General features: G+C 41.1%; 2 protein-coding genes across 3 annotated transcripts; both read left to right on the forward strand.

The window, feature by feature from the left end:
* The first annotated feature begins 1,583 nt into the window (after positions 1 to 1,583).
* On the forward strand, positions 1,584 to 7,559 carry LOC119264820 (CMRF35-like molecule 5). 2 transcript variants are annotated; one of them, XM_037543838.1, is made up of 5 exons: positions 1,584 to 1,839; positions 2,047 to 2,376; positions 2,471 to 2,578; positions 6,790 to 6,866; positions 7,162 to 7,559. In XM_037543838.1, the coding sequence occupies exons 1-5, from the start codon at positions 1,800 to 1,802 to the stop codon at positions 7,513 to 7,515; spliced, it is 909 nt and encodes a 302-aa protein (XP_037399735.1). In that variant the 5' UTR covers positions 1,584 to 1,799; the 3' UTR covers positions 7,516 to 7,559. The 2 variants fall into 2 exon arrangements, with proteins under 2 accessions (XP_037399735.1, XP_037399736.1); XM_037543839.1 differs by having other exon boundaries at positions 6,785 to 6,866; positions 7,162 to 7,462.
* Positions 7,560 to 7,704: 145 nt separating this feature from the next.
* On the forward strand, positions 7,705 to 14,042 carry LOC119264821. Its single transcript, XM_037543840.1, has 4 exons — positions 7,705 to 8,702; positions 8,824 to 8,961; positions 9,048 to 9,091; positions 12,588 to 14,042. Exons 1-4 carry the CDS (start codon positions 8,576 to 8,578, stop codon positions 12,897 to 12,899), a joined length of 621 nt encoding a protein of 206 aa, XP_037399737.1. The 5' UTR covers positions 7,705 to 8,575; the 3' UTR covers positions 12,900 to 14,042.
* The last annotated feature ends 1,657 nt before the right edge of the window (positions 14,043 to 15,699 follow it).

Consider the following 15,699-nt stretch of genomic DNA (forward strand, 5'->3'; position numbering starts at 1 on the left):
CAGACTGTAGTACATCTGATTTTCTGTATACTTTACTGTATGACCTTGTTGTTCAATGGTCAGGACCCCCACAGGACCTAATGGATCAGACGTATCAGTGGGGCTGGAATATTTAAAAACTGGATCCACTCACGCTGCCCACAGAATGCTTTTTGGCTGGGCGATTCTCAGTCTAGCAGTGACCCAGTGGTGTTTAAACACTCCACCAGCACTGCTGTGTCTGAGCCACTTACACACCACCACCCTGTTTGTAGAAATTCAGAAAAAAGCCGCGTCAGTCTCGACTGCATATGTGGACATATTTCTATATTGTGCTCTATTTACACAAAGTTAGGTTAGTTCACTGGGTTGGTATGACCAACAGGTCAAAACCAGCTCTAAACAAAGTGGCTCAGACCCAATGAGACCACCCTCCCTCCCTCCCCCCACCACCTATTTTTTTCTCCCTAATCAAACCGTTTATCAGTTTATGATGTTAATTAGCTGATACACATATGGATAGTTCTAGTCTAGCACACACTGGCTTTAATATAAACACACAGGCACAACAGCTAGCTTCTCGAGTTCACTCGAAATCAAACAGTGGACAGTGGTTGATTGACAACTACACATGTAGTATTTTCTGAACTGGACATCAAAACATGATAATAAGTCATTACATATGTAGTATTTTCTTTGGGGTCATATACACTCACCGGTCACTTTATTAGGTACACCTGTTCTGTTGCTTATTAACACAAATAGCTAACCAGCCAATCACATGACCGCAACTCACTGCATTTAGGCGTGTAAAGGTGGTCAAGACGACTTGCTGAAGTGCAGGCCGAGCATCAGAACGGGGAAGAAAGGGGATTTAAGGGACTTTGAACGTGGCGTGGTTGTTGGTGCCAGACGGGCTGGTCTGAGTATTTCAGAAACTGCTGATCTGCTGGGATTTTCACGCACAACCATCTCTAGGGTTTACAGAGAACGGTCCAAAAAAGAGGAAATATCCAGTGAGCGGTCAGTTGTGTGGACGAAAATGCCTTGTTGATGTGAGAGGTCAGATCAGAATGGGCAGACTGGTTCCAGATGATAGAAAGGCAACAGGAACTCAAATAACCAACCAGAATCTCTGAGGAACGTTTCCAACACCTTGTTGAAAGTTTACGATGAAGAATTAAAGCAGTTCTGAAGATAAAAGGGGTCCAACCTTTTGCTCGTACCTAATAAAGTGGCCAGTGAGTGTATATTACAGGTGTAGCCCTCCCCCTAGTGGTCTCTACTTTCCTCATCAGCAAATGCTTCACTCAGTATCTTCAGAATGTCCTACACAAACCCAGAAAACTGTCTCTAAAATAGAAAAAAAGATTTTCAATATTCTGTATCACTTTTCAAGCAGATACTATTCGGCAGATGGTCTCTGATAGAGCAGGGTGGGTTTATTGTGGGCTGCACTGCTCATATAGATACTGAAACTACAGTTTAACTTAGAAAGTTAACCTTAGCCCACTAAAACCACACATGATGTAGAGGATGTGAGAAAGGGGTGGAGATATGTGCTGGACACAAGCGACAGGAACTCACCAACACACAGAAGCAAATGTCTTTATTTCAACACGCTCTCTGTGCTCGGAGGGCGTTTCCTTCAAGATCAGATGAAGCAAACTGCAGCCTCTTAGCCCATCGGAAATCTGCACAATGGATAAAATGCTCTAGAAGGAGACCAAAGGACAGCTTGGTTGAAGATCAGTTTGTTCGAATCCAACAGGAGCCTCAGTCATAACTCTGCTTCGTGAGGAGAACAGTGAAGGAGCCCAATGAGGAGCCTCAGAGTCACCATCGTCATGCTCCTCTCAGGTCAGAAAGTTATTCAGCTGTTCTGTAGATTGAGTAAGGAAATACATATGTCTGTGCATCATAGCAAGATGACTAGTGAAGTTAATAATAAGCCTGTGTTTCATTTAATGGTTGAGCTTTAATGAAGGAGCGACCTACTGAGAAAAAACGGCTGCGTTTGCTGCATTTTCATATTAAAGTGTGTCTGTTCTCTCACTTTTGTGGCAGTTGTGAGTGGCATGCTACATGTCGAGATCACAGAGACAGGAACAGAGGGAAACATCGCTGTCATCTTATGTCCTTATAGTAAAGTATATGAATCTTACACCAAGTATTTCTGTAAGGGACTCTATAAAGACTGTGAGACTCTTTTAAAATCTAATGGGAAGGACTTCTGGACATCTAAAGACAGAATCATTATGAATGACGACACAGAGCAGAAAAAGTTGGTAGTGACCATCCGTGACCTCAGAATGGAGGATGCAGGAGATTACGGCTGTGGAATCGAGACAACAGGGCGAGACCCTTTTACTTTAGTCCATCTGAAAGTGATTAAGGGTACGTGCTGTTTGAGTTTCTCAGCTTATGGCTTCTATTCCGTGTTCACTGTGGACGTCATGAAGGGTTGAGCTGCCTGATTTCTCTCCATCAGCTCCTAAGCCACCAAAAAGAACTCAATCAAACCCCACCCGGTCTTCACCACCACCTCCCACCAAAAACAACGAAAGCCATGCTCCCACCATCTCCACCAACAAAACAGGTAAAATATTTTCCTGCATTTTTGAATGAGCTGTTTTAGCTTACAGATTGACCCTCAGGATGAGAGTTCCCTTGTTCAGTTTTTTGATGAGAATCAGTAACATAAAGTGACACTCTCTCTTTTTTTCTTTTTATCTATGATTTTGAGGGAAAGTGCCCTCGCTGTGTTGATTGGGACACTGCAGTTGTATCGCCTTTTTACACCCCCCAGCCCCTGCCCTGCCTTCGCTCGCCTCAGCAGCACGCACATACAGTACAGCTAAATAAGATCTGATGTGTGAATCCTGTCACTGATTTAACCCTTTGTTTGAATATGAAGGGCAAAAAGCAGAGCGATTGTATTAGGACTTTGGGAGATTTTTCAAGCCAAATTACTCACTGATGCTGACGTCACAGCTCGATGACGCCACGCTAAGTAGTTAGGGGTGGGTCTGCTGAATGTCCTGATTTGTGGATCATGTCTGTAGCTTAAACCGTTCTGAGGTTATGAGGACTAGAGGTGACCCACCGTTTTGCCTGCAAAATGCAGTCTAAGGCTTTAAGGGTTAAGGCTTTGCTCCCGGAGCATTTGAAGGAAAGTTTGGAAATTCTAGGGTTTTTTCAGTTTAGCGGCCTCGTTTAAGAATTATATTCAACCCTTTCAACTCTAGTCTTATTTTCCAGGTTTATTCCTGAGACTTTTCATTTAGGAATAATTCTCAGTAAATGATTCCATAATCACCATGGAGTTTGCATGTTCTCCCCGTGTCTGCGTGGGGTTCCTCTGGGTTCTCCGGTTTCCTCCCACAGTCCAAAGACATGCAGTCAGGCCAATTGGACTTGCTAAATTGCCCCTGGGTGTGAGAGACTGTCTGTGTCTGTCTGTCTGCCCTGTCATGGACTGGCGACCTGTCCAGGGTGTATCCTGCCTTCCGCCTGATGACTGCTGGGATAGGATCAGTGGATTAGATGATATATGTGTGTGTGTGTGTGTGTGTGTGCTTTATAGTATCTGCAGTATCTTCAACTGTGCACAGGGCTCAAGAGGCCAGAGCAGAGGCCACAACCCCAAATGTTAAAAAGAGACATTTCGTCTTTCAACCAAACCAAACCACCTTGGGAGCCACAACGTTCTGCACCCATTTTACCACCGTGGTGGTACATACAGTTTTTCTCAGTGTGGGCTTTAAGCTTTAGCTCAGCTATAACCGCTTTTCTCAGATCTCTAGGTGGAAACTTGTGCAAAAGGAACAGTTTCTTGTGAAATGTCTCTCAATGTTCGACTTTTTATGAGGCTGAAGTCGCTTCTCATTAGCAGGCTTATTGTTTAAATCCTCCCATTCCACCTTAAATTGCGCCTGGGGCACCAGAATGTAGGGTTAAAGGGTAAATCAGCAGTTCTACATTAACTCCAATGTTTAAGACCATTTACTGTTAAAATGTGTTAGAAAGATTAGGACAGCAGATTATTTTGTTTGCAGCTGAGCCCTGGGCTAGTGAATTCTTACAGCTTGTAAGAATTTAGTGTCTCTGTCTGCTTTTCTGATCCTACCTTGACCTCACTCTGCCTGCTTGTTCTCCTTCGGGGCTCCAAGAGAGCACAAGAAGCAAAGACACACACATAAACATTCATCAAAAGGTCCACAACACGCTCAGTTACTTGGGACAAAAGGGCCTTTTTGTACACTTAAAAGCAGACGTGGCTGCTGGTGGTCAGTACAGAGGTAAACATTTCTCAGAGCAATATGCAGATGAGCCGAGGCGTGAAAGAAACAGGAAACCACAGCTGAACAAGATGTGGCTGCCAAGAAATGTACTTGAAGGTCAAGACGTTCTGTTCTGACACACAGACTTATGATCATGAATTTAACGAACTTGGTGTGCTTGTAGACTTTTGTACATGCAGCACATGGAATAATGTTACAGAGAGCCCAACATATGCAAATGAAAATAGTCCAAATTTAAACAAAAGAATCAACAGGTGCATTGCCAGTGTATTCAAGAGAGCGATTAGAAACATGTTCAGACAACAGAGGGACAGATGCCGTGGCAGGGGTAGAAGATCTTTCAACAGAGTGTTGAATTACAAGCACAAGGTATAACACAACTCTAACATAAAAGCAAAAAGTCTTCTGGCCTGCTTGCAGCTTTGATAAGCATAGATTGAGAGATTACTAGCACGTCATCCCACAACGTGCCATCAATAGCTCACCCTGATGCTGCTGAGCCAGCACAGCTGCAGTGACCCTGCAATGTTCACGCATGTACAGAGGACTGTGTATAGTTAGGCAGGCCCAGGGCTGGGGCAGAGCACAGGGACGGTTTCAGTGCTGAGAGGGTCTCTGCCATTTCTGTGGTCCATTCAATCATATCAGGAGCATCTGACTTGCAGCCCATTCTCAAAATCTCATCATAATAAGAGCAGTCTGGAATCCATGCATGGCAGTCATTGATCAGGCCCAGAAAAGACAACACACCTTTTTGTGTGGATGGAGGCCTAAAACTGAATGAGCTTTATTCTGTCCTTTCACGCTCTGTGGCTTCCCTTTGACAAAGTGAAACTGAGATAGGAAACTGGTTTGACAGCACCGCAATTTGTCACGAGCAGCTTTGAAACCACAGGCAACTAAATGCTGAAGGAGACACATAGAGCCAGCCTTGCACATGGCCTTGCTTTCCTGTCAGTAGCAGGTCATCAGCAAACTGCAACACAGTACGGCCTTGAGGGTATCCAGGGAATCTCACATGGCTGTGACAAAAACAGCTGGAGAAGCCTCACATCTGGGAGACGCTGCCACGTGTAGTGTGTTTCTTTGAAACTGAAAGCAAAAGTGGGCTGAGAGTGCTCATGGACTAGGATCCAGAAAACGGCTGAACACAAGTCTACAACAGTGTGTGTGTGTGTGTGTGTGTGTGTGTGTGTTATTGGATTGTGCAGGTGGTACGACAAGTTCATTTACTTTGCTTTATACAGTTCACAATGTAATAGACCCACATGGTCATTGTATTCTGCTTATAACGAATTAGAGATTCCCTGATCTTTTGGACAGTTTACTGACATCTGAGGTGTTTTTGATCATGAAATTGGCCCCAGTCACTCCCACAGAATTCATTTTGGCCCATTATATTCATTACCACTGATTGAAGATAATGCCGCCCCAGTGTTTACAAGAAAACTAAACCTTTTGCAATCTACATACAGTTCCATAAGCGTCAAATCACCAGAAATAAGAGTCTTAGAACGCATTATCAAATTAGATGCATCTTCAACAACCTGGGGTGCATTCTGTGGGCAGCCCTATGCATTCATCGGTTTCCAGACAACAGGTTGTCCGGTGTGTGTTTTAGGGCCTCCTGTCTGATCCTTTGATTTTTGAGGTTGACTCATCAGAGCACTTTTGTCTACATTCTCTGATCCACTGCCCCTCTTTCCCACAATAATCACATGCCCCTTGCCTGTTATTACTTATTACCCCTTATTCTGACCCTAGTACATGAGATAAGATCAATCTATAATCTGGATCTGAGAGCTGGGAGTAATTTTCAGCAGTGAATCAGCACATTTGTGTGGTTGGAATGTGTAGGGATGGAAGACTGGAAACTATCTGTTTTATTACAGTAAGATCAGGTGCTATAAGCATTATCACATTGCCAGGAATTGAAAAAGGTGCAGCAATATTCTGCTGCTGTGAATTACAGGCCGTCACATTCTCTACATCGGAATTAGAGTCAGAGTCAGGAAGAGGACTAGCAGCAGAATCCGTGTTGGTTTCACTCTCTGAGTTAATCAACCCTGAAGTCAAAATGTTCAGTAATGGCCTTGTATGCTGAGGAGGAGCTGAAGGGACCAGGGTTAGTCAGACTCTTTGAAGTTAGTACATTAATACTTGACTCTGTCTTGTTCTTAACCCTGATTTCCCTTTTAAGGGTTTTAAATCTTGGTGTTTTACTCGACTCATCACTCAATTTTGATCTGCACATCAAGTTCCTCACCAAGACTGCATTCTTTCATTTACGTAACATTGCTCGTGTCCGACCGTTCCTGTCTGATAAAGATGCCTAAACTCTGGTTCATGCCTTCATTATGTCCCGCATTGACTACTGTAACTCCCTCTTTGTTGGTCTCCCTGTAAAGTCTGTGGATTTTTACATCTGTAGTAGCATACTTTTAAGCATTAATATCAGAAGGCATTAACTCACACTTAGTTTTATGACATTCTCATGGCAGCGCAGGTGAAGAACAGACAGTACGTGACAAACATGCAGAGATGTACACAACAACAGGAAACCGGCCAAGGCCACAAACTGAAGTAGGTCTGCGCTTAACCATTAGAACATGAGGTTTTCGTTAGAACATGAGGTTTTCGTTAGAACATGAGGTTTTCACATCCATATATGGTAAACTATATGTCCATTGCACCCACTAAACAGGAACATGTACACATTTAGGTTTAGCCTATACGCACACACACATTCAGCTTCAGGGTATAAAAGGACTCAGAACACATTGGGAGGTCAGAGCTTACTTGGGAGATACATGATGCATGTTCTCTGTTTGTAACCTCTCCAGAATTCTGTAATAAAACTTTGTTTGTTTCATTTCAGTCTGATCTACTCGTCTCATTTTTTTTGCATCAACGAACACGCAGGACAGGTTTCGTCCACAAGTCTATCCAAAAGCTACAGTACATTCAGAGCTCTGCAGCTGGAGTTCTCACCCACACTAAGCGTTCAGCTCATATCACCCCCATTCTCTCCCAGCTACACTGGCTGCTGGTCCCGTCCCGTATAAAGTTTAAAATCTTACTTCTCACTTCCAAAGCTTTGCTTAATCTTGCTCCCCCCTACCTCAGAGAACTGCTGACCTCTTACACTCCCTCTTGCTCTCTCAGGTCTTCTAGCAATAACCCACTTGCTGTTCCACACCAGACTTTCCACTTTGGGAGGGAGGTCCTTTAGTGCCATGGCCCCAAACTCTGGAATTCTCTTCCTCAATCCCTCAGGGAGGCTCTTCTCTTTCCTCTTTTAAATCTCACTTAAAGACTTTTCTGTTTAATGCACATTTTTCTTCTTCCTCCTCTGCATAGTTTTTTTTTTTGCTATGTGAAGTGACCTTGGATTTGTGAAAGGTGCTATTATTATTATTATTATTATTATTATTATTATTATTATTATTATTATTAAGGATGACACATTTATCCCATTAAACTTTCCTTTTACTCCATGTCACCAGACAATGATCCATATATTCATAATCCCATTTGGGACCCCCTACACAACCTCATATGCCTGTTGCTGCTAATCTCATATAAGTTTCCTCAAAGGATCAATTTCTTGGATGTCCGACCAAAACAAGAACGAGATCCTTCTGTCCATTCCGTCAAATTATTCCACGGTGGGTTAGGTGAGTTCCACAGGACGGTGAACTCACCTAAATTATTCCTGTCCATCCAGTCCCAGATTAGCTTTTACAGTTTTACCTCCTATTTTTATTTGGCGATCAAGCAGAATGGAGATTGGGATCGGTCTTCGCTACTTGGCTGTTCCAGTAATGGATAACCCAAACAAACTTCTGTATCCTATCTTTCAAGGACCTTGTAAATTCCCCCTGGAATTCACTCCCGTAATCTGTTCAATATTGTAGCTCCTGTTGCCTCAGGGGAGGAACACCTCTAAAAGATCACCATCAAGGAGAATGAGAATATGAATAACACCCTCCCTCTGGTGATCTATTCCTTCTTAAGTGATTAACAATGCCGTAGTACATAGAAGCATTTCATTCAGAAGCAATCTTAGAAATGTGCATTTATAAGGTCTTCATAGCGAGGTCTTTGGTAGCTATTCCCAGGTGATTTGGAAGAATTTACGAATAGAGCTGTACTGATTATGTATTCTCTGGTGGTCACTTTCCATTGGTGGAAAGGGGGTGGTGGGTGGGGTGATAGGGTGAGGGGGTGAGAGGTGATAAATTCTGCAGAAACAAAAATACCTGATAAAATGGTCAACTAATCTAAGTACAATGTATGAAATAATCTGTTTTTACTGTCTTTGTTTTGAATATATGGCTCTGAATGTATGGCCAACCATCTCTGCTGCACCTCATTCAGTCACACACTTCCTCAACCAGCACAGTACATCTGAAACAGGTCTGGATCCACAGTACAGTCTGTTTAATACAAACAACATCACATACTAACTTACACTCAATGCATGAAGGATTCCGTTTTTAACCTCTCTAAAAACACAGACATGTTCCTGTCATTCCAGTTCTCAGCTCTACTGCAGCCCCTTATCTGGCTGTCTTCACACCACTGAGTGTAGGTGCTGTCCTGCTCCTTCTTGTTGGTGTGTCTCAGGTTTTTTATGACAGACTAAAGAGGAGCACTGCAGGCAATTCAGGCTCAGGTAATAAAATAAATGTACTTGTACACAAATCCAGAGGTGCACAAACACAGACTAACACTTGTGCTTTCTTCTGTGTGTGTTTTTAGTCAACTCTCACCACTCATGTGGGCCACTCACAGGAAGTGCTGAGGTAGGTGAAAAGGTTTAAGGGTGCTTACATTTTCTATTTTGCTCATGCTGACTTGCGAGTGTATGGAATACTCTGAGCACATAGGCTCACTTTATAGGTATTCAGTTATTGATTATGTATCAGGCACAGCAGTGTTGCTGGGGTTTATCCACGTCAGAGTCCAAATATCCAGGTCTGGGGTCAGACGCTGACCATAGATAAAGGGCAAGAAGTTGGCTAATACAAACTGGGCATGAAAAAGGTCAACTATAGTAGTTTCTAACTCAGTGTACCAATAATTTAAGTTGGTCTAATAACATAGCCAGGGTATGCACTTCAGGTGAAAACTGTAATGCCACACACTCTATGGCCCTAACATGTAAAGATTTTTGCCAGTCCGATTTAATACATTCCGATTATAGATTAAGACTGGGGTGTTTGTATTCACACACTACTCAACAATCTGATGAATATCTCCGTTTACATGCTCTCTACATATGGTCCAATCCAAAATGACCTGTATGTCTGGAAAACCACTTAGAGTAAGTGTTACCATGACAGCGAGCATCACGTGAGTCAGAGTCCGAGTGAGATGAGCAGCAGTGAGCAGTGCTTGTGTTTTTAATTGGTGTCAGACTCAGGAAAACGCCGTTCACATGTCCTTGTTAAAGAAGGCAGAGAGGAAGACGTCGTGTTCTGAGACACATAAGCTGGACGCTCATCGCCCTGCAGATACATGCATTTACATGAATATTATTCTTCTAATTAATGGATTATTTACAGGATTACCCACCTTGTTTAATCAGATAGAAATTGCCTTCCGAAAGGCATCAATTGGACTAGACTATTCCAGTAGTATGTACATGGATGTATTGTGTTCCGATTGAGTTATTAATCTGAGCTATTAGTCGGATTTTTAACGGATTAGTGTTCCTTCAGTGCTGAGAATGGTGCACTCCCAAATATCTGACCAGTGGTGGTCTTATGGTGGTGCTTCCTCACTGACAGGTAAAAGGAAGTGATACACTGTAACAAACTGGCTAAACTTAATAATTATAATATAAACCCACACCGTGCATTGATATGATAGATATCTGATGAAATGGCCAACACATAAACTTTCCTCAGGGATATTCACTATATTTCTGAAATATATACACTACATGAACAAAAGTATTGGGACACCTACACATTACACCTACAGGAGCTTTAATGTCATCCCATTCTAAAACCACAAGCATTAATAAGTAATTGGTCCCCCTTTTGCTGGTTTCACTATTCTGGGAAGGGTGTGGGAATGTTGGTGTGGGAATTTTGCCCATTCATCCAGAATGGTCAGAAACTAATATTGGATGAGAGGGCCTGGCTCGCAATCTCTGGTCTAGTTAATCCCAAAGGTGTTTACTGGGGTTGAGGTCAGGGCTCTGTGAGGGCCATTCAAGCTCTTCCACACCAAACTCACCCAGCCAGGCCTTTATGGAGCTGCTTTGCGCACTGGGTCGAAGTCATGCTGGAACAGAAAAGGTTCTTCCCCAAACTTTTCCCACAAAGTTGGAAGCTACAATTGTCCAAAATGTTTTGATGTACAGCCAGACAGAGAAGCGTGATTAGTCACTCCACAGAATACGTTTCCAGGGGTGGAAGACTTTACAACACCTCATCCGATGCTTGTCATTGTGCTTGGTGATGTAAAGCTTGCATGCAGCTGCTCAGCCATGGAAGCCCATGCCATAAAGCTCTTGGTGCAGTTTTTTTTTTGCTGATGTTAATGCCAGAGGAGGTTTGGAATGAATGATTCAGCAGAGTTTTGGTGGCTTTTATGCACTTTGTGTGGTCTGACAGGTCATGGCTGGGTTGCTGTGGATCCTAAACACTTTCACTTTTCATTACTACCACTCACAGTTGATCGTGGAATATTTGGGAGGGAAGAAATTTCATGAACTGACTTGTTGCAATGGTAGCATCCTATTACAGTACCAGTCTCACATATTCAGTGAGCTCTTTAGAACCACCCATTCTTTCACAAATATTTGTAAAGGCAGACTGCCTGGGTAGGTGCTTGATTTTATACACCTGTTGCAATTCGACTGAAAAAACACCCGAACTCAAGGGTAAAGAGATGTGTCCAATACTTTTGTCAACATAGTGCATGTAATAAAGGCTTCACGAGAAAAAAGATAAACAAATAAACAAACAAATTAATTAATTAATTATCTTATTTTCCAAAAAAGAGAAAAGTTGACAAACTTTGGTTCCAGATATTTTCTGGATGCCCTTAGCCGTCAAATGGTTTTGTTAACTTCCATTGCTTGATTTAACACAAATAAGCACAGATTAGCCAAACCAGGTATACGATGATAACTACAAATAACACTAGACTTCCTCGAGAAGAGGTTTGGAAAAGATTACATGAACACTTTCAAATTCATAAAACTATTGCTTGTTATTTGAATGTGTTTTTTTATTATTATTATTCAAATATTAGTGTTTTTATGAGCAAATGAATGCCTACTGACTAGATGAATGGCCAAAAGAGTACTTATGGAGTACTATAAACAGGTTTCAGGCACATGAAAAAATGATACTCAAAAAGCTAGTTATCAGCTTAATATATGTTTAATTTATTATAAAATCACCAATATTAGTCAAGTCAAGGTAAATTTAGCACCTTTTATGCATAGCGGCAGTTCAAGGTTTTGCACAGAAAAGGAAAGCTTTATATAGTAATACAGCTTATAACATTCCTGAGATGTAGCGCCTCAAAAGTTCTTTCGCCAGCATTGTTATACAGACATAAGAGATGCATTGGAAGTAAGATGAGCAGTTGCAATTATATTGAAGTCATTTTCAGCATCTAAAGTGAGGAAAAGCAGCAAAAGTTACCACCAATCTTACTTTGAAGTAATAACAAACTCTAAGCTCTTAATCCATCCTTGGAGTTCTCTTGCTAGCAAATCCTCCAGAGTTGATGAAGTAATAGGAGTAATAGGAGAACCGTTAGATGTACCTGAGATATTTCCAGTACTTTAAATGGGGAAGAGCACCACTTCCCACTTTCACCCACTGAGTAGCATCCATAAGTTTAGAAGTAAGAAGTAAGAAGCGATACCAGCCTCTGATCTCTTCATTTATTGGGGTACTTAAAAAAATAAGTAAGTAAATAAATGAAACAGTTGATGAAGCTTAATTAACATTTAGATGTCAAATGAATCAAACATTTAAATTATGGAGCTAAAGATAAAAGCTAATGAAAGAGCTAATAAAATGAGGTGTTTTTCTTCAAGCAGGATACAATTCATCTTAATCCCTTAAGTTTATTACATGCTAAGACTTATTATTCAGTAATTACAGGGACTTCAATGCAAACTGGCTATTTTTAGGTCATAGAAATGTGTATTAAACGTTGGGCCTGCCAGTGGGTCCTGGCCATTTGTGGGATTCAATTATTTGTTTATGTTTCTAGGAATATCGCTTAGTAGTAAATTCTCTTAAAATTCTGTTGTGTTTACTGTTTTAGGATGGAACAGACTATGAAAATAATTCACCTGGAAATCAGAAGTCTGTGACAATGAGCCTGGACTACCAGAACGTAAACTTCAACACCCAGCAATCAGATTCAGTCTGCCAGAGCCTAAACTCCAACACCAACCAATCAGAATCAGTCTACCAGAGTCTAAATCCAAACGCCAACCAATCAGTCTACCAATGCTTAAAATCCAAAACTAACCAGTCAGATTCAGTCTACCAGAGCCTAAATCCAAACACCAACCAAGTAGATTCAGTCTACCAAAGTCTAAACTCCAACACCATCCAGTCAGATTCAGTCTAACAGAGCCTAAATCCCAACACCAACCAATTAGATTCAGTCTACCAAAGTCTAAATCCGAACAATCAATCAGACAGTCTACCAGTGTTTAAAAACCAACATCAATCAGATTCAACCTACGAGAGCCTAAAGTCAATGCCAGCAAATCAGATTCAGTCTACCAGTGCCTAAAGCTGAACACCAACACATCAGTTGTTAAAAACCAACATTAACCAAACAGATTCAGTCTACCAGAATCTAAATCCGAACAATCTCAAAAAATCTCGAAAATCTCAGCATCTTCATCTCCGCCACCTCCAGCTCAGCCTCCTGTGTTTTAGACAGAGCCACAGTCTCCAAACCGTACATCATAGACAGTCTATCAGTGTTTAAAAACCAACGGCAATCAGATTCAGCCTACCAGGGCCTAAACCCCAACATCAACTGTACACATTATACTTTTCCCTTTAGATTTGATGTAGTTCAATGACATTTTCTTGCTCCAAGAGTAGTGCAAGAGCAAAGTTAACACTGACTTAAGGGTCAGGCCTCCTGATATTCAAGTCCTTGACTATTTTGAGCTACAGTGGGAGTCGTGCGGTTTTAGATTTACTTCCAGATGTCGCTGTGTGTTTCAGTTCTCCACTGAAACTTTTTTTTTTTTTTAATCTTACGTCATCTTGCAAATACTGGCAAAAGCTGTTCATAAATACTCAAACTTTGCTTATGAAATATGTAATATGAAATCATTCAAAAGCTCATAAATGTTTTACGAAGCCACTGTGTAGGTAGCCTTCCTACAACATGTTGACAGAGAGTGTATATTGAACAATTCTGTGCTGCTGCAAATCGGGGCATTTTTTATGTATAAGCCTAAGAAACCAACTTTAGCGTTGTTCTGATACTTGTGGTATAGACTGTGAAGCTTCCTCATCCTCATTCGGTCTCTCAGTGTCTTAAATCCTACATCTCTTCTAGGAGTTCTAGTAGTTCATCCATATATCTTGAATTATTTATTTATATGTATGTCCTGATAATGTGCTCAGTTTATCCATTTGGAATGTTATAAAGTCAATTATCGCCTGTTTTTATTTACCCAACAAAATACTCAGGGATTTAACTTATATTTTTGTTTATTGTGCAATAAACATGTTTTCATACATCTTGTTTACTTGTCACACTTGAATGTTTCAGATCATCAGACTACTTTTAATTTTACACAGATAACCCGAGTGTCACGATTGGCCCCTCACAATCATCCATGTGCTTTTGTTTACTTGTCCATGTGCTTTCTTTGTTTTGATTCTTCCATGTCCAGCCCTTGTTTCTTGACTCTGTCTCTGATTGTTACCACCTGTTTTCCACCTGTGTCTTGTGAACCATTGTTATCCCTGTTGTATTTAAACCCTGTGTGTTTGCTGGTCTTTGTACTGCTTGATGTGTGAGGTGTTTGTATTGTTTGAAGTATTCTTGGGTGGCAAGGCAAGGCAAATTTATTTATATAGCACCTTTCATACACAACGGTCATTCAAAGTGCTTTACAAATGAAAAAAAACAACAGAAAAATGTAATTAATGTAAATAAAAATAAAATTTATGTAAATAAAAAAAAAAAAAACATAATTAAAACAATAGATTTAAAAGAAGTTAATCAAAGTTAAAAGAAGGAGATAAAAAATTTGAATAAAAATAAGAAACATGATTAAAACAATAGATATAAAGAAGTTAAATGAATGAGCATAAGGGTGGCGTTACAGGATAAAAGTGGATTAAACTGAGCTAAAGGCTCAAACATGAAGGTCTTCATTCTGGATTTAAAAGTGTCGAGTGTTGGGGCTCTTCTGATGCTCTCTGTCAACCGGTTCCATTTCAGAGCAGCATAGTAGCTAAATGCCGCCTCTCCGTGTTTAGTTTTTACCTTAGGCTGCACTAACTGACCAGTTCCTGATGATCTGAGAGTTCTGCCCGGCTCATATTGCTGGAGCACATCTAATAAATATACTGGTCCTGCACCATTAAGACATTTATAGACCAGTAATAGTACCTTAAAGTCTATCCTGTAACATACTGGTATCCAGTGTAGGGATTTAAGGATACAAGTGATGAGCTCCCTTCTTTTACTCCTAGTGAGAACTCTGGCAGCTGCGTTTTGAATCAGCTGAAGCTGTTTGATTGTCTTTTTTGGGAGTCCAGTTAGGAGCCCATAACAGTAATCAATCCTACTAGAAACAAAGGCGTGGATGAGATTCTCCAGGTCTGCTTTAGCCAGAAAATCTCTGATTTTGTTGATGTTTTTGAGGTGATAGAAAGCTGATTTGGAGACAGCTTTGACATGACTGTTAAAAGTGAGATCAGAGTCCATTTGTACACCAAGGTTATGTACTAGTTCTTTAGATTTTAGGCCTCTCAAATCTAGATAGGCAGCTAGTCTGTGTCTTTCATTGCTATTCCCAAATAAAATAATCTCTGTTTTATCTTTTATTCAACTGCAGAAAGTTGTGTTTCATCCATTTGTTTATGTGCTCAAGGCATTTGCACAGTGAGTCTAGGGGACCATAGTCATTTGGGCAGAGAGCCATGTAGATCTGAGTGTCATCTGCATAGCTGTGGTAAGGTATCCCATAAGTATGCATGATTTCACCTAGAGGAATCATATATAAATTAAATAAGAGTGGCCCAAGAATTGAACCCTGGGGTACACCACAGGTCACTGGCACAGTCTCAGAAACATTACCTTCCATTTCCACAAAGAAGCTCCTTCCTTGAAGGTATGAACTGAACCATTTTAGGACAGTTCCTGAGAGTCCAACCCAGTTCTCAAGTCT

This window comes from Pygocentrus nattereri, chromosome 12 (assembly GCF_015220715.1).
Source record: "Pygocentrus nattereri isolate fPygNat1 chromosome 12, fPygNat1.pri, whole genome shotgun sequence".
Taxonomy (NCBI): Eukaryota; Metazoa; Chordata; class Actinopteri; order Characiformes; family Serrasalmidae; genus Pygocentrus; species Pygocentrus nattereri.

What these genes read in the sequence shown, in the direction of transcription:
- LOC119264820 (XM_037543838.1), top strand. Translation starts at nt 1,800, where the DNA reads ATGAGGAGCCTCAGAGTCACCATCGTCATGCTCCTCTCAG. An exon ending in CATCGTCATGCTCCTCTCAG is followed by an intron (nt 1,840 to 2,046) that starts GTCAGAAAGTTA and finishes CTTTTGTGGCAG; the next exon opens with TTGTGAGTGGCATGCTACAT. An exon ending in CCATCTGAAAGTGATTAAGG is followed by an intron (nt 2,377 to 2,470) that starts GTACGTGCTGTT and finishes TCTCTCCATCAG; the next exon opens with CTCCTAAGCCACCAAAAAGA.
- LOC119264821 (XM_037543840.1), top strand. Translation starts at nt 8,576, where the DNA reads ATGTATGAAATAATCTGTTTTTACTGTCTTTGTTTTGAATATATGGCT. An exon ending in GCACAGTACATCTGAAACAG is followed by an intron (nt 8,703 to 8,823) that starts GTCTGGATCCAC and finishes CTGTCATTCCAG; the next exon opens with TTCTCAGCTCTACTGCAGCC. An exon ending in CACTCACAGGAAGTGCTGAG is followed by an intron (nt 9,092 to 12,587) that starts GTAGGTGAAAAG and finishes TTACTGTTTTAG; the next exon opens with GATGGAACAGACTATGAAAA.